Here is a 24729-nt window from a genome sequence, read left to right as displayed (position 1 = left end):
GCCTTCAGGTTGAACTCAGGGTAGAATATTCTCCTGAATTCTATTTGAGCCCGCCCTCTTATTGATACTGACCAATCAGCAGACAGCATTAGGGGCGGGAACCAGGTTGTTTTTGTTCTTGTAGCTCGTGCCTGTTGTGGGAGATTATATATGGTGGAAGCGGCTCGGACAGCAGAGTCGGTGAGTTGTGTCGTTGTTCGGTTAGGTTACGAGTTTAGTGGGTTTGTGGTTAAGCTAAATTACCCACAGAACGAGCTAGCGATGGTGTAGCACGTCTCATGGAGAACGCGGATTTTTACGATGATAGACAGTATACCTTAAATCCTTAGTGTTAAATAAGATTCCTGAAGTCATTTCTCCATAGTTTCCTATGAATTAACCAGAATTTCGGTTTTGTGCGCTTTTTATTCGTTTTCAGCTCAGCTAATCCAACAGTGGTGTAATAAGTAGTTTTTTTGTTACACTCAAATGCAATCAGGTAATCACTTAAATATGAATATTAGATAAACAGCCTGAATAAATACAGTCGCAGTTTCAAATTACGATTTGACCTATTAAAGCAGAGGTGTCCAAAGTGTGGCTCGGGGGCCCTTTGTAGTCCATGGACTGATTTTTTTTGTATTACAAGAATCATATACATTTTGAGACTTTTTATTTTTAATTTGCAGGCAAAAATACTACATGACTGGGCGTGCTGTGGTGGCGTAGCGGTTAGTGCGACCTGTATTTGGAGACCTTGAGTCCTCGACGCGGCCATCGCGGGTTCGACTCCCGGACCCGACGATATTTGCCGCATGTCTTCCCCCCTCTCCTTCCCTGTTTCCTGTCAGCCCACTGTCACTTAAGGGACACTAGAGCCCACAAAAAGACCCCCTGGAGGGGTAAAAAAAAAAATACTACATGACAAATTAACATTTTTTGTGGAAAATGTTATGTAGAACACAAAGTATTTGTTTCAAAAAGAGACTGAAATCTGCTTTTAATTCATTTATTAAGCTTAGTTAAAAGAGAGTAACCCAAATCCTGAAAATAGATTCAATCTTTTACATTTTTTCTTCAATTTAGCCCAGAAACATGTTCAATATGAATGCCATTGTTTTAATAAGACAAAACGTTTCTTAAAATAGACTAGAATTATCCTTTATGGTCCCACATCGGGAAAATTCAAATGACGGACGACATGCAGGGTCACACAAAAGATGGAAAAAGTGTTAAAAGTAAATAAAAAAGATTAAGAGTAAATCTGACCCAATTGAGAAGAAAGCACTTTCTTTTTAAATTTATAAAGTAGTGTATTTGTGAATTAAAAAGACAAACTACTTGCAGTAAATGAAAAATAAAAACTGAAATGTTATTTAAAACTGGAATACCAGCAGGGATGTGAAGACTGAGTTTGTTGGGATCAGTGATGGCTGCTGTGAGGAAGGATCTGCATTAACGCTGCTTTGTGCACCGTGGATGCAGCAGTCTGACTCTGTTTTCCTACCAACACAGCGATGAAGCAGCTTCCTGCAGACACGGTGCGGCTGCTGTCCAGCTCGCAGGTCGTCACGTCTGTGGTGAGCGTGGTGAAGGAGCTGATGGAGAACTCCCTGGACGCTGGCGCCTCCAGCGTCGACGTGAAGCTGGTACGTTTACAGACCATTCGTCTCACTTCCTGTTGGGTTTTCCCTTCAGCTTCACTTGCTGTGTCGCTCATTTGAAGGAGAACTTCGGCCTGGACCGGACGGAAGTTCGAGACAACGGCTGTGGGATCAAAGCGGCGGACGCTCCGGTGATGGCCGTCCGACATTTCACCTCCAAGATCAGCAGCCATGAAGACCTGGAGCGCCTGGAAACGTACGGCTTCAGGGGCGAGGCGCTTGGCTCCATCTGCGCCGTGGCCGAGGTGACTCTCCTTCCACACTTAACGTTAGAGGTTCAGAAAACTTTTCTGAATGTTTTCTGGTCATTTCAAATGCAAAAAGGAAAATCTGTTGGTTTTGAACGGCATCTATTGTGGAAAATTCTCTTTCGACACAGTTTTGTTCTTCCATTTGAGTCTCTGCTGCTTCTAGAAACAGTCTGAACTCTTTAAAACCATCCAGACGTTTTTTGACAATAAGTTAATATTTTTTAGTGTCTGGAAAAGGAAAAAAACCTCCCAATTATCAAAGGGGAAGTATTATGTGTTTTCGAAGCACACAAAATAATTTTATAGCACAATAAAGTAACTATGTTACCTTCAGTTATAAAAGTGCTACATATGTTAAATATGATCTAAAAGAAATCTGACTTTGAAATTTAAAGCTGTGAAATTGGGCATCTGTCTCTTTAAATCCTTCCATTTCTGAGTGGGGGAGGAGCTGCGCCTTGAAGGCGGGGCTAGGTCCACCAGGCGTTTTGCAGCTGACTGGTTGCCATCTTTACACTCGCACATGAAAATGTCTTTCCTCCTGTTTGTTGCAGATTAAACATGACTTAATAGCTCATCTGTTGGCAGCCATTTTTAAGTGTAAACAGTGTAAACATTGATGCAGGGGGCGTGGCCAGCAGCTGCTAATTTGCATAACTGAGGTGTAGCCGTAGAACTTCTTATTCTGAAAGGAGTTAAAATAGAACTGAAAAGCTGAAATCTGATCATCTAAGAAAGATTTAGTGAAAAATGTGATGAACATCGACTACAGCGTAAGAGATCACCTCGAAGGCTTAAATTGGCTGACTTGATATGTTTTTATAGTTTTTCTAAGTTAAATCTGTAATTGGAACATTAAAAGCTGACGTTGTTTGTTGATCACAGTTCAGAGTCTGTTTCCTGTCCAGGTCACCGTTACCACTAAAACAGAGGAGGAGGACGTCAGCACGCAGTACACCCTGGACTCCAGCGGGGGCATCGTCTCTCAGAGGCCGTCCCACCTGGGTGGAGGCAGGTTGCCGGCGGTTACCGGGGTGGGCGGGGCGTTCTGATGGCGGTTTGAGCCCTGCTGTGTTCCTGCAGGAACGTCGGTGAGCGTGGCGAAGCTGTTCGGGAAGCTGCCGGTGCGACGGCAGTTCTTCTCCTCCGTCAGGAAGCGTAAGGAGGAAGTGAGGAAGGTCCAGGACCTGCTGATGGCCTTCGCCATCATAAAGCCGGAGCTGCGGCTCACGCTGGCCCACAACAAGGTCAGAACCTGCTGGTCTGACCCGTTAACATTTCATCTGTTCCTAAAAACGTTTTTATCTGGTCTCCTCTCATCCTTTTCTAACCTAGTTTTTCTAGGTTCAGGTTTATTTGATCCCAGAACGCCTCCCGGTTTCCACTTCTGGTTTAATTCAGTCGTCTATGTAATGTAGATTCTCCACCACTAGGTGTCCTCGTTGCATTTCCAGCTGCTGAAACTTTTCCTGTGGTTCTGAAATGACATGTTGGACCCTCATGTCCAAACTGTTCACCCCAAAAAATAAAAAATTAAAACTAAAGCCCTATTGGTGACCCCCACTTATTGTTATGTCACTCTATATTTTATTATTTAATGATGTAGTTTATTTTGTTTTCCTATTTTAACCATCCAAATCATAATGAATCTGAAAATCAGATTTTGTCCCCCTGCCTGGTGTCTCATGACCTCCCTGGGGTCCCGACCCCCACATTGGGAACCCCTGCTTTAGACTGCAGGTAAAGAGATTACAAACAAGTAAAATCTAAAATTATATGTGACAAATGTGAAACATGAACAGCTTCAAAATGATTCCCAAATTTAAAAAATGAGATAAAATTCAAACTGTATTGTGAGAAACAAAAACTGTCAGAACTGGACCTGAAGTTACTCCTGATAATAATATTTATAAATAATTTCTATGTTGAACAGGGTTATATTTATCTGTTAAATTTGATTTATTTTTCGTTTTGTTTCAGTAAAAAAATATTTTTTGTTTAAATAAGTTCATTTATTTGCTAAAAGAATTAAAAAGCCTCCATAATCCCAGTTTTTCTTACTTTCATTCAGCCTGATGTTTCCAGGATTATAAAATCCAGATTATCTTTTCAGAATCCAAACAACTAAAATTCACTTCTGAAGTGGACATTGAACATTGAATATAATATGTGAATAAATTCTGAATAATGGCAGAAATGATTTTATGATGTCGTCAGGATGGAAAATAAGATTCAAATCTGACTTAAATAAACTTTGATTCTTCATTTTATCTAATAGAAACAAAATAAAAATTATTCAAATTATCGGATTAGTTTGGTATAAAAATCCACATTTATGTTTTTTTTTAAAACCTTTAAATTCAGGTAGCGCAGTTAAAACAATCAGGTTTAAAACTAACGATTATTTATGTAATGGATTACTCTAGCCTGGTCTTTTGACAATCAATTAATCAGATTTTAAAAATTCTACAGCTGATTTTTCATTTAACCACTTAAACTGGTTTTATACAATATTAGAATTGCTTTAAAAGACAAAATAACATTTTATTGCTCAAAATAGAGTAACTGTGCAAAACGCTAAAATCGCCACTAGAGGAGGACAGATTTACACACAAAGAAGATTTTTATCTTAAGTTCAAAATGTTCATATTTATTGTCCAGTTTTGGCTAAATTTCAGTTGTTCTTTCATCAAATTCCCTATTTTAGCATCTGTATGTTAACGATTAATTGATTACTAAATTAGTTGAAGATTACCTCAGTAAACGATTAATCACGATTCGGTTCTGGATTATTTTCCACAACAAACTTCTTCCAGAGGATCTGAGAGATAAATGAATCATTTCACGTGTTTCTAAAAGATCTTAACCAGTGAAGTTTGATTGTTTTTCTGCGTTTATGTTCTGGTGCAGATTAAAGGGATCACAGCTGATTTTAAATCTAATGGATCAGAGCTACAGCTGCAGAGGTTACTGTTCCTAGGAAACATCTTAACATTTCAGTTGAATCAAATTTTAGGAAACTGAAATTTTTCCTGCATGTTTTAGCCTAAATATCCAAACAAAAAGAATAAATCTTTAAAACAAGAAGCCAGTTTATCTGGTTAAATTGAGTATTTTGAGTTTTTCTGTGATTTCCTGAACTTTTAAGCATATCTGTCTCCTAATCTGAGTGGTTTAAGCCCAGATTAAAGCCTCCTGGAGCTCTGGGCTCAGCCTCAGGGTGCAGCAGCGTGTTTTGCTGCAGGTCAGTGAGTTTGCATCCAGCAGCCGTGCAGCTCTCGTGGAAAGCAGCTTGAGATTGTAACGGAGCACAGGCTGTCCAGTCATGCTGCTGCCGTTGCTATCGGTTCTCTCCAGCTCTGCTTGTGTTACGCTTCACGGCCTTTTCAGGAACTGTTTACTGCAGGATCCGTTTCACGAGCCAAACTGTAAAATATCAGACATGTCCTGCAACCTTTTACCAGGATATCTGCTAGCCGCTGCTGCTGAAGGGACGGGGACTCATGGAGGCGTTTTGTTCTGCAGGTGGTGGTTTGGCAGAAGGCCAGAGCGGCGGACCACAGGAGCGCCCTGGTTGCTACGCTAGGAGCTAGTACTGTCGCTAACCTGCTGCCCGTCCACCAAGAACAGCCAGAGGTTGGTTAAGGAGAGGCTTAACGATTTTATTTAGTAGTCAGTATCTTACCCAAAGTAGATGGCACCTCAAATAATATCAATATGAAAAGAATATTGGAGGATTCAGCTGGGGATCAGGTCCAAATCCGTTTTTATCTTCTGTTTGGAGTTGATTCCAACTCAGTCGGGTTCAGGTCTGAGAAGTTTCAGGCCTACAGGGTCTGACCTCTGAACCATCGCCGTGTGACTCGGGGCTCCATTTTCATAGAAAACCCACAAAACACCAGAAGGCCATGGCTGCCTGCTAGAGGTGTAACTAAGGAGTTAGCTGCACTATCAGAAACATTAATTATGCTAACACTAAATGTTATAACAACTGGGTATTTAAGGGAAGCTAATGATAAAACGCTAAATGCTACATCATCATGGTATTTAGCGAAGCTCATGATAAAGCTATATACCAACATAGTATTTAAGGTAAGCTAACGATAAAGCGCTACACCAACATTGTATTTAGTGGAGGCTAACAACACCATGGTACTTAGCAAAAGCTAACTCTGTATCACTTCACAATGATGGTGTTTAAGGGGAGCTATGGCGCTACTAACATTGTATGTAGCATAACCAAATATGTCATTGACACATGTGCTAAAACTTAGCATAGCGCCTTCCACCGGGTCAAATTTGTCAGTTTGTGTTTCAGGAAGTGATTTTTTTAGAACAGATCTGCCACTCATGGACTCGGTTTTATAATTGTTGAGTTTTGCTAAATATGTTGCTGATTTAGCCTCAGTTAGCTCAATAGGACTTAAAACAGCACCCAGAACATCTGTAGATTTTAGACGGTTTAAAATCTACACATTTAGGAACTAAATGTGACGCTGGCAATGCAGTCTGTAGAAATACAGCAATGCATTCTGGGTAGAGAATAAACATCATTTGCTGCTTCATCACAGGTGGAGATATAGAAGAATATTCTGGAAGGACATTTTTTAATAAAAAAATACCTGAAATTACTTTAACCAATAATTCTGTCTTTTAGTCAGACTAAAATAAGTGAGCTTAGAAATACATAACTTATGTTTTGTATCATTTTGGGTAGACATGGAACTTTATTCAGCTGAAAAGTTTACATAAATTAGTGCTTTAGATTTAGCACTAATGAGTTCAGGGGAAGCGAAGTGCGCTGAATGTTTTCAAACGGCTCTTTGTGTGGCGGTGTGTAAATCAGCTGCTCCAGAGGAGAAGCAGCGGCGCCTGAGCAGCTGATCCGCGGTGCGTCCGGTTGGCGGTGGTTCAGCGCGCTCTGCCCTTTTCTCCGCAGCTCTTCCTGATGAAAGCTGAGTGCTTCCTGACGCTAATCGAGTCGCCGTGGCGATGCCGGCCTCTGCGCGGCCGCTCGTCACGAGGCTCCTACCTGCTGACAGATGTGGAGCAGCCGCTTTCACCCCCGCTCTCCCTCTGTTGTTGTTGTTTTGCTGCGGTTATGAGAGCGACCTTTGACCTTTGTGGCCGCTGATCAGGAGGAACTAAATGTGACGCTGGCAGCTCTGGCTGCCCCGCTGAGGAGCTCTGGGGGTCCAGAGGTCCGGTTCGTGCGTAATGAGCAGGAACAGCGGCTCGGTTCTGGATGTCACCACCGGGTTCTGCTGCTCATAATGAGGCCGTGTGGAAAAATGCAGCCACTAATAGCCCTCCGTAGGAACCAGGCTGACCTTTACATGCAGCTGCTGAGTCATCAGATCCAGTGGTTCTGGCTGGAAGATCGGATCGGGAGCCTGCACAGAAGAAGAAACGATGACTATTCAAACTTCAGAAATAAAACACTTAGTAAAAGTATCCTGCGGCGGCTGAACAGCAGAATGATCTGCAAACGCACAAATGGAAGAAAAAACCTACAATATAAAAACAAACAATCAGACAAAATGCTGCAAACAGAAGCAAAACATGACACATGGCAAAAGTAACTGAAGACTTGCTCCTCTAAACAGAGGCCCTCCAGGCCACAAGGGGGAGTCTGGAGTTATTGATCCATTTGGGATCAATAAAGTATTTTTGAATTGGATAAATATTACCTAAATAAATATGCTGCTGTTCTATAATATTGTAAAACACATGAAGCATAAATGCACATTTTCCTTCTTCTGGACATCCCATCTTTCCTGATTGTCTGCTCCCATATGAGCTGGTGGCTGACGCCCCTTAGTGGTCTGGAGGACTTCTGTTTTGTGCAGCGAGTTTGTGGCATTTTGTACTTGCTGTTATTTTGCTGTAACTGCGACATTTCTGCCCTTTCTCCTATTCCCCAAGGCTACTTTTAACCACGGGTGGTCAACCTGTTTAAGTCTCAGATAACCGATTATATGGTGACGTTTTTATTTTAAACGTGGGTAAAAACAAATTGATGACCTACTTATGCCACTCCCTTGAACAAACTAGTTTTGCATAAAATACAGGATTTATAAAATGACTCGCACATTTTTGTTCATGGGCTGTCTTTATTTCTGTCTGAAATGCATAACTGTATGCCTGTGACGCAGGTATCGGGCCGCTAACAGCAGCTAGCTACTAAACCTAGCGGGACAGCTAACCTGCTAGCGCCGGAATGCTAACACTATAGAAGAGTTATTTCACTCTCAAAACATCTACATAAGACTGCCGAATGCAAAAACAAATATTTATAAGATAAAAACTAAGTGAGAACCATACTCTTGTGCTTTTTGGACGTCAACAACCTGAAATTAAACAAAATTAAAACTGATTGTGCACTTCTTCACGCGAGGACGGCAAAAAATGGCAACAGCTGCACCAAACCGTCTCACGGGTTACACCGCCGCCCTGTGGTGAAACCTGATATGGCACCGCAATTCAATACTTAAACGCCCTTTTAATTCTGTTGAATTATCAATAAAAAAACTGTTACCACACATTTGTGTGTCTCAATACACTTTATGAATTTGTTACAAGTCGGATTCATGATAATAATAAAGACATAATTGTAAATAAAAAACCCTAAAAAAGATGATGGGCGGTTTGAGCATGACAAAATGTGGAGAAAATTATGGTAGTATTATTGATTTTCCAAGTTATTATTAATACTTTTGGGTTGTTGCACTTTTTTATGGAGATTTCTGTTCAGTTTTCTGTACTTTATGTCTGTGATTGTTGTTGTTTTTCCTTCAGATGGTTCTGGACGGTTTTCTTCCCAAACCCGGAGCTGATTTGTCCTTAACGAGCTCCTCTACCGCTGATAAAACCTTCATATTTATTAATAAGCGTCCTGTCCAGCAGAAGGACATCCTGAAGGTGAAACGGATTCAGATTGTGTGTTTTCTGTTTCTTTCTGTTATTTATCCCGTTTCTTCTCCTCAGCTGTTGCGTCAGCACCACTCGGCTCAGTATCCTGACGATGCGGCTCGGCATCGGTTCCCCGTCCTCCTACTGAACATCACAGTTTGTCCTTCTTCGCTGGATGTAAATGTGACGCCTGATAAAATCCAGGTTCTGCTTCATAACAAGGTACCAGAGGCTCCAGCCCAGCTCATCGGGTTCAGGTTCCTTCGCTCTGACTTCCTGTTTCTCCGTGTTTAGGAGGCGGTTCTGGCTGCCGTCGAGGCTCTGCTGGTTTCTCTTTACGGTTTTCGTCCTGAAAAGCAGCCGGACCCTGAAACTCTTCCTCCTGCTGCTGGTTGGGTGGAGACGGATCAGAATACAGAGAGCAGGAAGGTGAGCGATGACGATGCCGGCCAATCAGCTGCCCTGCAGCGCCAGGCCTCCAGCTGCAGCTCCTCTTCCTCCATGGCGGACGACTGGATCGTCAACCAATCCTGTTTCTCCCTCTGCGACGATGAGGTGACCCGGAGTCGACCCCAGAGCGCCGAGCCCGGCCCAGAGGAGCCGCGGCACCCGCAGGTGTCCGCCGAGGCCTGGAGCCGCGGCACTGCGCTGACCGACCCGGCGTCGGGAGAACCACTGCGGCCCGTCGCCATCCACCGGCCCGACCCAGAGGTCAAGAGGTCAGGCAACGCCATAACGGAGAAACGGGCCGCGCTGACGGCGTACGACATGATCAGGAGCCGCGCCCTGAAGGCACCGCCGTCCGCCGTCTCGCTGTTCGAGAAGGAGACGCGGTCCGAGGTTCTGATGGAGCGACCGGCCGCCAGCCTGCAGGAGGTCAGCGCCGCCGTCCAGAACCGCTGGGAAAACCTGGGAGACGAAGGCAGGAAGAGGTGAGAGCAGCTGAGGCCTGTCACAATAATCAATTAATTAATCAATCAATCAATCAGCTGATCAGTTAAAATGATCCATTTGCACGATTTATCGTTCTTCTTCTTCTGTTGTTGCAGGTTTGAGGAAAAGGCGAGGAAGAGTCAGGACCTCCATGACCAGAGGACCAGGCTGGCGGCCGCTGCGGCCCCGGGGACCCCAGGGGCCCCGGGGCCGCAGCGGCCCCTGGGGGCCGCTAAGCTCCAGGCTCAGAAGCGTAAAGCTCCTCTGTCCAACCAGCAGCTGCTGGACGAGCTTTTCTCCGCCCAGCCCCAGACGAAGAAGAAGGCTCCGCCCCTGAAGCCGTGGCAGCCGCTGCCCTGCAGCATGGCAGTGCTGCGCCAGCGGCTGCTGCGCCTTTCAGCCCAGAGCGGCGCAGCAGGGCCCCGGGGCCTCCGCCCGGTGGGCCGGCTGGCCTCTCAGAACGCCTGGCTGATTTTGTGCGGCGGGCGGCGTTTGATGCTGCTCAACCCTTTCCGGGCGGAGGAAGCCTTGCTGTTCCAGCGGCTCCAGCAGGATCACATCCTTCCTGCCGCCCGCCTGCAGAACCCGCTGCTGCTCACCGACAGGTAGCTCTGGTTCCCACGGCGACGGGGAAACCACACTCTTGAGGCGGACGGTAAACTCCTGCTGTTTTCCAGGAACCTGGGCGCCGCGGAGTTCGAGACGCTGTGCAGTTTGGAGAAAGGCGCGGCGGAGCCAGACGGCAGCGTCTTCTTCTCCGACCCCCGACTCGTCGCCAACGGCTTCAGAATCAAACTCAGTCCAGGTACGCCACCAAAATCCTTCCCCCTTCCAGCTTTCTGTCCGCTGCCATGGCAACAATCACACTTCACTTCCTGCTCTGGGTTAAAGTCTGGATCTTATTTCTGGGTGTTGTTTCTTCCAAGAAACTTTCTCACTCGTGTTTCTGTCCAATAAATGATGTTTTCACAGAAATATTTAATAAAAACTGAAATATTTCTCATCAATTAAAGTAACAGAGTCTCATTTTAACTTTATTCTGTTACATTTTCCACAGTTCAACAGTTAACAAAATAAATTTGAGAGCATAAACGAGTACGGAGAACAGAAATGGAGGATAAAACGTCTGTATGTCTGGATTACTCGTCCTGTTTCCTAAATGTTTTTATTTATCCATTTATCATTTTTCATTCATTTCTTCTTCTGCAGAAATCCTTTATAAATTGACAGTATCTGGTTTGGATCAGCTTCTGTTTTATTTTTAATAGTAATAAATATTTATATATTCTGCAGAAGTATTTGTCATCACTACAGCTGCCAGGAATCTTTTATTTTTAAAGTATTTCTCCTTGTATTTCCTGTCTGGAGCTCCTGAATGACTGAAGCTGCTCTTCCTCATCAGTTGCTTTGCTCGTTGCTCGTTGCTTGTTGTTGTTGCTGGAGCGGTTCACCTCGGCTGACCTTGGCCCCGGGCCCGGCAGCGGGCCTCCCGGTGGGACCGGAGCCCGGTGTGCAGGTGATGAGGGAGAAGTTGGCCTTTAAGGAATTCCTGGAATGCTTCATGCGGCTGCAGGCGCCTTCGGCCCAGTTTCAGTCCGGCTTCATTTATGGGATTAAAACCAGAATTTAGTCGTAACCGCAGCGACGGTTTGATCTGTGGAGTTTTATCCTCAGCTCCCTTCACACCTATCAGCCTGTTTGAGCTGAGGAACGTTCACCAACTGATCCCGACTTCCTGGTTCCCTGGAACAAAAAGACGATGCGACACGTCGGCCCAAAAACATATTTCTTTGTCTCCAAAGAAATATTAAGTCAATAAAGAAAACTAAAACTTTATTCTACTGAAAGTTTATCAATCAGCCGAGTAAATTCAGAAATGTGCTAAATGGAGAATTAGCTGTGCTGTTAGTAGATTAGCACACAGACTGATGGGAACTAACATGGTGCATTTTACCATTAGCTTGATGTTAGTGTAGCGCTTTAACTATTAGGTAAATACCATGTCAGTGCAGTGCTTTAGCGTTAGCAGAGCTAACCATAATGTGTATAGCTAATGCTTTAGAGTTAGCATAGCTAGCTGTTCGGTTAGCGTAGCGGGCTGCTGCTGCTTGCAGCGGCTAACATCAGAGCTTCATGTTGGAACGTTGCTGGAAACATTCGGTTCATTGCTGGTTCTGCTTCAGCTCTCTGCAGGTTCCACCACAGGACTGGACTTTGACTAGGCCATTGCGGCACCTTGAGAAATTGAATTATTAGTGTATTGCCATCTTTCAATGTATATTAGGGTGAATGAAAAATCAGTAGAATTTGTTAATCCGACTAATGATCAGAAACATGGATTTCTAAAATAATCATTAATTGCATCCAAACATATGTAATGTTTCCAGCGTTTCGTTCTCCATGATGTCCATCAGTATTTATCTTTATCTTCTGGAGAATATTTAGATTATTGCCTAACTTGAGTATAAAATGTGTTTTCCATTTCCAGGTTAATTCTTAGTTTTAACTTCTGCTCATAGTTCATGTTTTCAAAGCTGCATAAATTTAAAAAAATAGAAAGCAAGATTTTTTGCATAAGTGGAAAAAATCAGCAAATCGGGAATTAACTTAAAAGAATCTCCTGTATGTGTCTGAAGAGTTACTGTTGAGTTAGTTTAACCTTATTTCATGTCTGCTGATCCATTTAGGTAATAAAGTGGACAGAAACACTTTACTGATTGTCTTTTGCTGCGTTCCTCTGGCAGCCAACCAGCTGAGGCATTTCGTTTTTTGCCTCTGAATCTGCAGGTTATTAAATCAGAATCAAAATTGTGGATGATTTACAGTATTTCCTCATAAACTGCGGCCCATCATTCTTCCAGGCTACTCGACAGCTTCCTTCCAGTCTGCTGGGGCTTCTATTAGTCATTTAACACTCCATTTGGCCCGCGGTCTGTTGCCCTTGGGCCGCGGCTCGGCCGTAAAGCTCCGTGTTTATTTATTATTCCTTCCTGGAGATAGTAGCAGCGTCTGGAGTGTATTAATCCTTGTTTTGTGCTTGCTTTGGCCGGCCGGCTGTCAGCAGAGCGCCATCTGGAAGCGACGGCCGTGGCGGACTGCGTGCCTTTCCTGGGCCTGGAGGACCTGAAGGAGGTTCTGACCGCCGTCCTCCAGAGGAAGGGCGCCACGGTGCCGCAGAGCCGGCCGCTTAAAGTCACCAACTACCTGAAGGTAAACCCTCCGGTCACAACTCATCACACGACACATCAAAATGAGCAAAATCATTTCCAACAGCCGTCAGAGAGATGAACAGCGTTTAGCAGCAGGAAGTAGCTGGTCTGCACTTCCTGCTGCCTGTGTGGTTACAGAAACTTCGTCATCCATTTTAATTACTGTTTTGTTTTGTTTTATTTTGGATATTTACAATGTTTCCTGATTCCAGTGTTAAATGTTCTTTAGAAAGTTTTCTTATTATTATGGGCTGAATGAACTTGCATTATTACACTGTTACTGTTATATTACCAAAGGTTTGTGTTTAAAATTAATAACAGATTAATAACATGAGAGCAGGCCGCTCTAAAGAAAAGCTGAAGACATCAGAGGAAAGAAAACAACAACACTACTGGTACAGTCAGGAATAGTTTTCACTTTGTTGGGGTGAGTGGCAGAACTTTGACCACCGGCAGGCAGATGCGCTGCGCCCCGCGCCGACTAACTGCATCTGTAACATCTAAAATAAAATCATTATTTATGTCGGGCTGAAAGAAAACATTGTCTAACATGTTCGATTTATTATTTTTCCCGTTTGTTTGAAGGAATCCTGGCCAGCTGAGAAAACCTCCAGCATGTAGTTAGTCATTGTTTAATCTCACTAGAGGTCAGAGTTCACAGACGACTTTACGACACAGAAACTCACAGCTTTGATGGAAAATAGAACAAAAGATTTAAGCTTCTAAAAATAAATATTTCTAACAAGATAAGTCATTCCTGCTGAGTTTACACAGTTCTCATGTGATGTCACACTTCCAGGAACTTTGTAACTGGCAGCCATCTTGGTAGGCAGTTGTTATGGAGTTGCTATGACAACAGTAAAAAACCCACAGGGTTAGAACTAATGCCTTCACCTTCTAACTTGTAAACAATGTAAATATATTATAACTGGGTTACTAAGATGAACATCAGTGATATTTACTGTATTTACTGCTGAACCAGCTACATTAGCTTAGCTAATGTAGCTTTTATCTGCCAGCTGGGCCGACATGTAGCCTACGCGTTTGTTGCTACATGCTCTCACTCTGCCGCCACCAGAACCTCGTCGTTCTCATGAAGAGTTCACGTCTTTTACAAAGCCGTTTAATCGCTGATGTTCAGTCCATGAAGCTCTTCCTGCTCACCAAGAACTGAACGTGAGATCAGAGGCGGCTTGTCTTCATCGTCTGACACGCTTCCATTCTCCGACTCAACAGCAGCAGCCATCTTTCATGGGTCACCAAGATGGCGCTGATCACTTCTGGTTCAGACTTGTAGGAAGTATTGATGTCATTCCTAAGTGATTTGAACCGTAGGACTGGAGCTGTTTTGTTTATTGTCTTTTCCTCCTTATGAAGCTCTGAGCGTCAGCAGCGCTGATCTAGGTGAACTAGATCTGGATGTTTTGTGTTCAGGCCGAGGCGGTCCGGCTCGCCCGCCAGCTGCCTTCAGATTTATGTGGTGAAGAGGTGGAGGAGCTGCTGGAGCGGACGGAGAGGCGGCTGGGCGGAGCCGACCGGACCTGCATCCACGGGCGACTCTTCCTGCACCACCTGGCCGACGTCCCGTCCACACAGCAGGAGGCCCGGGCTGGACTCACACCGCTGAGCAACACACACACCTCCGGTTCGCTGGCGGTCGTCTAACGAAGCCGAACTCTGGAGACGAAGTGGCTCAACGGTGAGCGGAGTCCAAACGGACCAGCTGGTCTGTTCTCAGAACCACTCTGGGATTAATAACAAACATTTTCCACTGAAAAAAATCATTTTGTTGTTAAATTATGGAATAAACAGACATATAAGCTCAACAACAATAATTTATTTGGTTTAATCTGGACACACATTTGGTAGCTAAGTCAAGTTTACAGAATATTTCAACAATAAAGCAGTTCAGAGTTTTTTACATGATATAAATATCATGTAAAAAACTGGTCCACCATCCGGCGTCTCAGGGGGGGGAAGCGGTGCAGCACCAACACTGTTTATAGTGGGGATGGTGTGCTGCTGACCTCTACTCGGGACGTTGTGGGCCGGTGGGCAGAGTACTTCGAAGACCTCCTCAATCCCACCAACATGCCTTCCACTGAGGAAGCGGAGCCTGGGGACTCTGGGTTAGGCTCTCCAATCTCTGGGGACGAGGTCGCCGAGGTGGTTAAAAAGCTCCTCGGTGGCAGGGCCCCGGGGGTGGATGAGATCCGCCCGGAGTTTCTTAAGGCTCTGGATGTTGTAGGGTTGTGTTGGTTGACGCGACTCTGCAATGTCGCATGGACATCGGGGGCAGTTCCCCTGGATTGGCAGACTGGGGTGGTGGTCCCCCTGTTCAAAAAGGGGGACCGGAGGGTGTGCTCCAATTATAGAGGGGTCACACTCTTAAGCCTCCCTGGCAAGGTCTATTCAGGGGTCCTGGAGAGGAGGGTCCGTCGGATAGTCGAACCTCGGATTCAGGAAGAGCAGTGTGGTTTTCGTCCTGGTCGTGGAACGCTGGACCAGCTCTACACCCTCGGCAGGGTCCTGGAGGGTGCATGGGAGTTCGCCCAACCAGTCTACATGTGTTTTGTGGACCTGGAGAAGGCGTTCGACCGTGTCCCTCGGGGAGCCCTGTGGGGGGTTCTCCGGGAGTATGGGGTACCGGGCCCTTTGATACGGGCTGTCAGGTCCCTGTATGACCGGTGTCAGAGTCTGGTCCGCATTGCCGGCAGTAAGTCGGGCTCGTTTCCGGTGAGAGTTGGACTCCGCCAGGGCTGCCCTTTGTCACCGATTCTGTTCATCACTTTCATGGACAGAATTTCTAGGCGCAGCCAAGGTGTTGAGGGGATCCGATTTGGTGGCCTTAGGATCTCATCTCTGCTTTTTGCAGACGATGTGGTCCTTTTGGCTTCATCAGATCGTGATCTGCAGCTCTCGCTGGAGCGGTTCGCAGCCGAGTGTGACGCGGCCGGGATGAGGATCAGTGCCTCCAAATCCGAGGCCATGGTCTTGAGCCGGAAAAGGGTAGAGTGCCTTCTCCGGGTCAGGGGGGGTGTCCTGCCCCAAGTGGAGGAGTTTAAGTATCTCGGGATCTTGTTCACGAATGGGGGAAGAAGGGAGCGGGAGATCGACAGGCGGATTGGCGCAGCGTCTGCTGTCAAGCGGGCGCTGTACCGGTCCGTCGTGGTGAAGAGAGAGCTGAGCCAAAAAGCGAGGCTCTCGATTTACCGGTCGATCTACGTTCCCACCCTCATCTATGGTCATGAGCTTTGGGTCATGACCGAAAGAACGAGATCGCGGATACAAGCGGCCGAAATGGGTTTTCTCCGTAGGGTGGCTGGGCTCTCCCTTAGAGATAGGGTGAGAAGCTCAGTCATCCGGGAGGGACTCAGAGTAGAGCCGCTGCTCCTTCACATCGAGAGGAGCCAGTTGAGGTGGCTCGGGCATCTGGTCAGGATGCCTCCTAGACGCCTCCCTGGTGAGGTGTTCCGGGCACGTCCCACCGGGAGGAGGCCCCGGGGAAGACCCAGGACACGCTGGAGGGACTATGTCTCTCGGCTGGCCTGGGAACGCCTCGGGATTCCCCCGGAGGAGCTAGAAGAAGTGGCTGGGGAGAGGGAAGTCTGGGCCTCCCTTCTGAAGCTGCTACCCCCGCGACCCGACCTCGGATAAGCGGAAGAAGATGGATGGATGGATGGATGGATAAATATAACAATGAACAAAAAATATTGTAGTAGGGTTAGGGTAGGGTACCCTAAGTACCCTAAGTTTCTCACAATGGATATAAAATCCACAAATTTAACTGGAGTAAGAGTAGCGACGCTTCATGATGAAATTAACTTGCTAAAAATATTCTTAAAAGTAAATTTTTTCTTTAAGTAACTGAAGTGAAGGCAACTAGTTGCTACATAAGCCAGTAGAAAGTTTGGACTCCCTGCTGTGATCTAATGTTACTTTGCTTCTCTTCAGTCTGGTTTGTTTATCTCACATGTTTGGTTTTGGTCGGACTGAGGGTGTACTTAGTTCCTGGTGAGGATAGTTTGACTCGTCTTTACGTTTGGAGCTGTAATCTGTAAACCAACCTGCAGGACGAGGATTGACAGGCGGTTCGCTGAATCCCTCCTGGACAATCGGGAAGCAATGAAAAGCAATAAAATCAACCAGTTGGGGCCCGAGGGCCAGATGGCCAGATGGCCAGCTGCTGAGCACTGCCTGTCTTCACCTCGCCTGTAATTTATCCTTTCCGTCTGCGCTGCGCTTGCTTTTCCACTTACGGATGAGGAATCGCCACGCTGACCCCACAGCTGACAGCCACATCTGGGAGCAGTGATGTGATTGATGGCCGGTCACTGGGAGCTCCTGGACCGGGCCGAGCCGCCGTCCCCTCCAGGTCTGTTTACAGAACGCTGCAGCGTTTGTTTGCGACGAGGCATCAGAAAAAACCCGTCCGGCTCGGCGCCGCTCCTCTGGGACGCAGGGATGACAGTGATGAAGAGGAGGGCTTCCTCCGAGGAGACCCCCTGACGAAAAGCGCGGGCGCCTGACACGGACGGATGTCGAGCGGTGTCAGGTATGTGTCAGGCCCTGACAGCTCAGGAATAACGGGTATGGTACAGTTTTACAGATTCGTTTTATAAGACGCTCAAGCAGCAAGCTGTACTTTCCACCGTTAATCCTCAGCAGATAAATCCAGCCTCGCTGCTGGCCGACGGGAAGCAGCCTGATATGTTTACAGCCCAGATTCAGAAAAAATACAGTCAATGATGAAAAGTTTGAGTCAGAAATTAACAGCAATAATTTCAGTAATTAGCCTGATATAAGAGGAAAAATGTTTTTCAAAGTCAGATTTTCACCATGTAATTCATTCATTCACAAATGTCAGTTTCAAGCTAAATATTTATCTTACAAACAGTATATTTGGTTTGACATTAAATATTTAGCTTGCTTAATTAACCCAAGACTAGTTAGCAAGATATTTAGTTTTCAAACTATGAGCTTTGCTTGAAACTAAATGTTCAACTCACTAAACAAAAAAATTAGTTTGAAGCTAAACATTTTAGCTTCACAGTATTTAATTTGACATTAAACATTTAGCTTGCTATGGAAAGTCTTTGCTCCAACTAGCTAGCTCTGTAAATATTTAGCTTTGTACAAAATATTTTGTTTGATGTTGAAACTAATTTACAAACTAAATATTTAGCTTAAAACTAAATCTTTAGTTACCAAAGAACTAAACCAATATGCAGTCTGCTGCCAATCAAGTCCGGTTTGTACTGCCTAAACAGGAAGGAACCGCACAGGATCAGCAAATGGAGACAAATCGGGAGGAAGTGACTGAAGCATCGCCGTGGAAACGGTTTAGCATCATTTGACCTCCACAGCCCACCTGAGTGCTGGTGCTCATCTCCGTCTTCTGATTGGTTCCTTCCTGCAGGATGATGCTCCGTGTCTCCAACTGGTTTCTGGAACAATGAGTTTGCTGAACCCAACTGGTCTCCAGAACCTCTCTGGGGAAAGTTTCTGACACCTTGTTGAATCGGTGCCATGAAGGAGGATCTGAAGGGAAAAGCGGGTCTAACCTGCAGAGTCTATATTTAGCTGACTCAGGTGTCTTTATCTACTCCCCAATCTTGTTCTGTCCGTCTAGTTTCATGTTTCTAAACAGAAGCAGGTGGTCCGAGTCCTCGGTACCCCGTACGACCGCTTCTTCCAACAGATCCAAAAATAGAGCGGGAAAGGCGTTAAATATAGTTCATGTGATTTTATTTCAAATTTGATGAGTCTGTTAAAGTCTATGGTTACTCCTGGGTTCTGAGACGGCTGTATAAGTGGCCCAGCTGCTGACGGGGACCTGTGGCTCTGCACATTAAGGTAGTAACAGGAGAGCAGAAACCTGTCTCGATGACGTGTGTGAAATGAAGAAGTGAAACATTCTGCATGCTTTCCAAAACTGCTCCTTTCCTACCATCCCTCCTGTGGGAGAAATCATGAGCAAATCCCTCATTCCGACGGCAGAAACTGCATTAAAACAGGTGTTTTCAGGAGACAGCTGGCAAAACGAACCGCTGCTGACCTTTTAAACAGCCTGGTCACATGGTAAAAAGATGATCATCACCTAATCCTCCCTAATTACTCTGATACGTTCCTTGGAGGCCCAAGGCAAACCAGATTTTTGCTGCTGCACGTATTTCTGAGCAGCAAGTATCCGCCGGCGAAGAGCCTCAAACGAGCGCAGAGAGAAACGGGTCAAACTAGAGGCACAGGTCCTCACCGTGTTTTTCCCAGAAGCATTTGCAGAGCCTCGGTCCTGCAATGCGGAGGCCATCTGGGAGTTCTCTCAGCATAAAGCCTGACATGTGCTGCGGTTTGACCTTTCACAGCACCAACTATAATATTATCATAAGCTGAGGCGATCCGATTGCACTGCTCCCTGCGGTGGGATTCAGTATCCATATGTAGTGATGATAAGCAAAAACCTTCCCTGCTGTTTGTATCCCTCTCATCCAAGTGACTCTCAACACTTTAGTTCTGCACAAACACGTTTCTTCTGTTTGTGTCACAATTAAAGGGTTTCAGATCATCAAACGAAGAAAACGAGTAGAAACCAACCTGCAGAGGAAACGAGGTCGGATCACTGCCCAACCAGTAGACCCAAGAAATCACCCGACTCAGGGCCGGAGCTTCAGGGGGGGCTGGGAGGGCGGTGGGCCCCCGGGCCGGGCCCGGATGGGAGGCAGAATCGGACTTCAATGATCCAAGCCTCTATCACGCCGCGCCGAGTTACAAAGATTCACGCGCCGCTGCGTATCCGTTTCAACGCGTCAACAATAAACCTAGCTTCAGTTGCTAGCTGCTCCAGGCTCTGAGTTGAAATTCATAAAGTGTCAAAATGATCCGATTCTATCCGCGGTGCTGAACGGATTTGAATTTGTGTCGTTTCATCATTAGTGACCAGCAGCCTGATGTTTCTGTTCTCTTGGTTTGTTGTTCTTCATGTCTGTTTGATGGATTTCAGAATGGCAGCTGCTCTCTGTGGCAGTGAAGCTTGTAGCCCCTGCTGTGGCAGAGATGTCTGTGTTGTAAAGTTATATTATCTGGAGCTTTATTATTCGGGTATAAAGGGCCCGGTCGTTAGCCCCACCCCTCGGCCCAACGCTGACTTGAGCTGCTAGTGACTCAACTATAACCTGTCTGACAACAGGAAGTAGGCCAGATGGCCTCAGAAAGCAGCACTTCAAGTCCTGATCTAAAATAAATACAAGAATAAGAGGGAACAGCAACCACAACAGAGAAAACTTACAGAAATGACTAAATTACTCAACCAGGTCCAGAAGAACGTTTCCACTGAGCATTGGGTTTGGTTTGTTACTGAAGCCGTACCGTAGCTCTCTCCAGGGTCCAAGAATGATACAGTACGGTTAGGTGGAGCTACTGGTGTCACGCAACACCCTCCAGTGATCGGGAGGCAGAAAATTGCTGCTAGTTTGTGGTCGTATTTGTAGGCGTTTGGGTTTAACCCCACCTGCCCAGTTAGAATCAAACAGTGTCCTGAATACGCTGGACTATAAAACGGCATCCTGAACCGCACCGAAAACGAGGCATTCAGCTCTGCAGGCGTCACGCCATCAGTTAAGATCATGAGTCGGCAACAAAGATGAGAGACTCGGTAAAAATGGCCTCCCTGTAAGAGTTCCAACACCAGAACCATTGATGATCCAAACGACTCATCTCACATTTACCAAAAACATCTCAACGATTCCCTCGAAGGTGACGGTTTTCTTTGCTGCTTTAGGACATGGATGACTGTCAGAAACTTTTCTGGATTTGAATCAAATGCCACTTCACCGTCTCTAAAGGTGAAGTGGATCAAACATCTGGTGAGCTGAAGACTCCAGCAACATGAATGACCTTTGCATTTTGGCTCGCATCAAAGTCCAGATGAAGGCCACAAGCCGAAACATGTTGGTAAGTTCTTGTGTAGCTGGAGTCTTCAACAGCCCAACTGATGGACCAGAAACCACCATTTCATGGCTTAAAATTCAAACTCACTGGTTACACAGCAGGAAACTGACCCAAAGCTGTCCAGTAGGCCCAACACCGAATGCTGCCAACCTCGAGTGATTCATCAAAGCAGCATGGGTCAGAGTTCCTGCAGAGACGTTACTGACTCTGTGCCAGTTACTGCACATGGTTGGGTTGAGGGGTAATTTACTTTTGACTCTGTCCTTTTAAAGAAAGATGAAATGCCACCTTTTGTTTTTCAAACATCTCTGAAAACCTCGAGCAGTACTGGAAAACAGTTGACATGCCAGACTGATGTCTTCAGGAAGCAGCACGGCTATAAATTAGCACGCTGTTAGGGATTTGCTTAACTTTGTGGTTGAAATTACAGCACAAATCTGTGAAGCGCGTATTGCAGCCAGGGATAATGTAACAACTATATCTGTCAAAACCCGAGGGCCGGGCAGCTGGCACTAATGGGAGGAAGAGAGTTATGAGTGCGAGCTGGCGCCGTGTGCCGCTCGCAGCGCTGGAGCATGCCTGCTCTCATTCCAGAGGTGCCATAATGAGTTCTGGGCTGATCAAGATACTCTGGCTTTTGGACAGAAACTAACCTCAAGAGGCAGATGGCATCTGTGGTTTGCTGTTGTTAATCCTGGAAAATGCAAATCAGGAAGGAAATGACAAAGAAAACCTTGATGATCCTACAAAGGAAAGAGGAAAAACACATTTTCTTTCATTGGGGACATGTGACCTGAATGGGTCATGTTCAGGAGCGGTGGGCCGGCACAGTGGCAACCAGTGGATCCTCTGGTAGACACTCATCTGACCAGGAAAGATTGGTGGCTTCACAGCCTCTTAACGACGGCATTGAGCGGCCAGAAGGTCTGCAGCTTTTGTGGTTGCAGAACCAAAAATTCTGGTGTGAGAGGAATCCAGGACTTTGGTTGACCTGAAGGAAGTTCTGGAAAACGAAGGGAAGTCCACTCTGCATCTGCTTTGTGAAGATTGAGTGGGGAGCGTGTTGTCCTTCAGAGAACGGACAGAGTGAGAGGAAGGTGAATCCGTTGCCATGGAGGCGGTTGCTGAGGTAGGGTCAGGAGATGCTGAAGACTAGGATGTTATGAGGTTGGGGAGGCTGATGCGTCTCTTCAGGGTCATGTGGAGGATTGGGGCAACGCATCTGGAGTGACGAGCAAGCTAAATATTTAGTTAGTTCAGGGCTAGCTAAATATTTAGTTAGTTCAGGGCTAGCTAAATATTTAGTTAGTTCAGGGCTAGCTAAATATTTAGTTAGTTCAGGGCTAGCTAAATATTTAGTTAGTTCAGGGCTAGCTAAATATTTAGTTAGTTCAGGGCTAGCTAAATATTTAAGTTGAAGCAAAATAATTGGGTTCTAAAACTAGTAAAGCTCAATGTGTGACCCTGCAAAAGCAGAAAGGGCAAAACGGAGAATCTGAGGAAGCCATCTTGTCTTCAGCAGCCCTTCATGCTTTTCAAAGTTAATCTTTAGATAATCCAGACGTTGTTTGTTGGTGTCTGAATTTCTATTTCTGGTCCTTTGGATCAATAAACCCAAAGTACCGTCTTTATATCATCATCAAATTGAAGCGAATGTTCCCTGATCATCGTACATCATGATGGTACGATGATGTTAATTTATCAGAGAACTTAAAAAAACAATGCCTGCTCCGTAGTTTAAATTTCTATTAACTTTACACAACAGGAATCCGGTCCAATAACGGGGTCTCCAGCTGCCTTGGAATACTCCCTCACCCCCTAACATCCTTCTTCTCATTCGGACTTCCTCACCTGTCAGAGGTGGAATGTTGCTGGCGGAGACGGTCCTCCAGGGTCCAACTCATGACAGATGTAACGACGCTCAGTGAAAATGTTTACCAGCAGCTGCTGTCTGCTGCAGACAACAAGCTGCTGCAGCTCAGGATCAACCAGACGCTTCACCAGGCTGGCGATTCACCGGCCGGAAACAGGAAACGCAGCGCCGGCGATTCACCGGCCGGAAATGCCTTCTTTTGTCATACTTTCACCAATATTCATAAATATTTAATTGGCACACTAAATATTTAGATTGAAGCCAAATACTTAGCTAGCAAGATAAATATTTAGTTTGCAAATTAAATATTAAGCCAGCTCAGATATGCTAATTCACATGCCGATGACCGGAAGTGGACTATCAAAATAAAAGCTGGATCTTCCGAACCCTTTCCGAGCTGTTGCTAGTGTATTTACACTGCCCATCTCATCGCTTGTTTTAAGCTGAACTGTTAGCATATGATGAAGAAAAAATAAACGATGACGACACGAACAACAACTGAAGAGAATCAGTCGCGCCAGCAGAGGTTCGCAAGAGCAAGCTTTTATTTTGGTAGTCCATTTCCGGTTATCGGGACGTGAACTAGCATATTTGCTAAATATTTAGCTTGAATCTGTGACATTCATAAATAAATGAATAACATGGTTAAAATCTGACTGAAGATGTTTTTTTAACAGGCTAAATAATCCAAATCTTTGCTGTTAACTTTACATAACTTTACAAACGACGTTCCTACTTCCTGTAATCACATTTTAATCAATATTATTGCCTTCTGTTTTTGTCTTGGAAAGTAAAGGCTTCATCATTATTTGTAATTATTGATGGAGGCATTTAAACGTCATCATGCCGACTGTATGAATATTATTCTGTCTGCAGAAACAAAAGAAGAAATAAATGTTGAAAATGGAGAATCTTTGATTGAAAAACTGTTTTCGTTGCTTCAGCTTCCTAAAGGTCCCACTGCTGCATTTCAATAAAGTGGAACTCCAGACTTTAACTAGGCCATTGCAGAACTTTGACTCTGTACATTTTCTGCTGTAGATTAGCTGCTGTGTTTGATCCTGGTTCTGTTGATGACCCGGTTTGGACCCACATTAGATCAAACTCAATAGTCAAGTTTTGTCCAGAGTTTTATTTTGCTAATTCCTAAAACTTGATGTGAAAATAAACATGTTGACCTGCAGAAACAGTAAATCTGCTGCAGCTGAGCCCATTATGGTGGTTTTTTTGTTTTTTGTTTTGGGGGTTTTTGCTGCTGCAGCAGCTCAGCTGCAGCAGCATCATCTGTCTGGCTGCAGCAGCATCGTCTGTCTGGCTGCAGCAGCATCGTCTGTCTGGCTGCAGCAGCATCGTCTATCTGGCTGCAGCAGCTCAGCTGCAGCACATCGTCTGTCTGCAGCAGCATCGTCCGTCGGGCTGCAGCAGCATCGTCCGTCGGGCTGCAGCAGCATCGTCTGTCTGGCTGCAGCAGCATCGTCTGTCTGGCTGCAGCAGCATCGTCTATCTGGCTGCAGCAGCTCAGCTGCAGCACATCGTCTGTCTGCAGCAGCATCGTCCGTCGGGCTGCAGCAGCATCGTCCGTCGGGCTGCAGCAGCATCGTCTATCTGGCTGCAGCAGCTCAGCTGCAGCAGCATGGTCTGTCGGGCTGCAGCCTCCGCGGATCCGCTCTCCATGGCAGGCCTCCACCTGACGTGTTTCCGGGGCGGAGCTCCTCTCACCCCCTGCTGGGCGGAACCAGGCCACGCTGAGGCCTGGGGTCCGGCCCGGCCCGGCCCGGCCCGGCCCGGTGCCGCGGTCACATCCTGTCATCAGCCTGTAGTCAAGTCAGGGAAGCTGGGACCAACTGGACCGGTTTAGGAAACATGATCCTAAATCCCACTTTAGCACCTCAAAGTGAAGTTAATCGTATCAAAACGCGTCTTTGGCTAAACAGACTTTTTAAAACGATATTTTCTGGTTC

At 45.7% G+C, this 24729-nt stretch overlaps 1 protein-coding gene across 6 annotated transcripts; it reads left to right on the top strand.

Moving 5' to 3' along the window:
* Positions 1-83: 83 nt before the first annotated feature.
* Positions 84-23679, top strand: pms1 (PMS1 homolog 1, mismatch repair system component). Of its 6 annotated transcripts, XM_032567468.1 has the most exons (15): positions 90-180; positions 669-757; positions 1490-1628; positions 1706-1888; positions 2803-2905; positions 2978-3141; positions 5420-5530; positions 8693-8815; positions 8882-9028; positions 9101-9738; positions 9856-10344; positions 10417-10544; positions 12801-12949; positions 14383-14647; positions 22661-23679. In XM_032567468.1, exons 3-14 carry the CDS (start codon positions 1497-1499, stop codon positions 14611-14613), a joined length of 2598 nt encoding a protein of 865 aa, XP_032423359.1. In that variant the 5' UTR covers positions 90-180; positions 669-757; positions 1490-1496; the 3' UTR covers positions 14614-14647; positions 22661-23679. The 6 variants fall into 6 exon arrangements, with proteins under 6 accessions (XP_032423358.1, XP_032423359.1, XP_032423357.1 ...); XM_032567466.1 differs by lacking the exon at positions 22661-23679 and having other exon boundaries at positions 669-710; positions 1495-1628; positions 14383-14780; XM_032567469.1 differs by lacking the exon at positions 22661-23679 and having other exon boundaries at positions 12804-12949; positions 14383-14780.
* Positions 23680-24729: the final 1050 nt, after the last annotated feature.

This window comes from Xiphophorus hellerii, chromosome 7 (assembly GCF_003331165.1).
Source record: "Xiphophorus hellerii strain 12219 chromosome 7, Xiphophorus_hellerii-4.1, whole genome shotgun sequence".
In the NCBI taxonomy this organism is placed as follows: domain Eukaryota; kingdom Metazoa; phylum Chordata; class Actinopteri; order Cyprinodontiformes; family Poeciliidae; genus Xiphophorus; species Xiphophorus hellerii.
The sequence above is the reverse complement of the archived record's forward strand: the minus strand, read 5'-3'. Positions and strand labels throughout refer to the sequence as shown.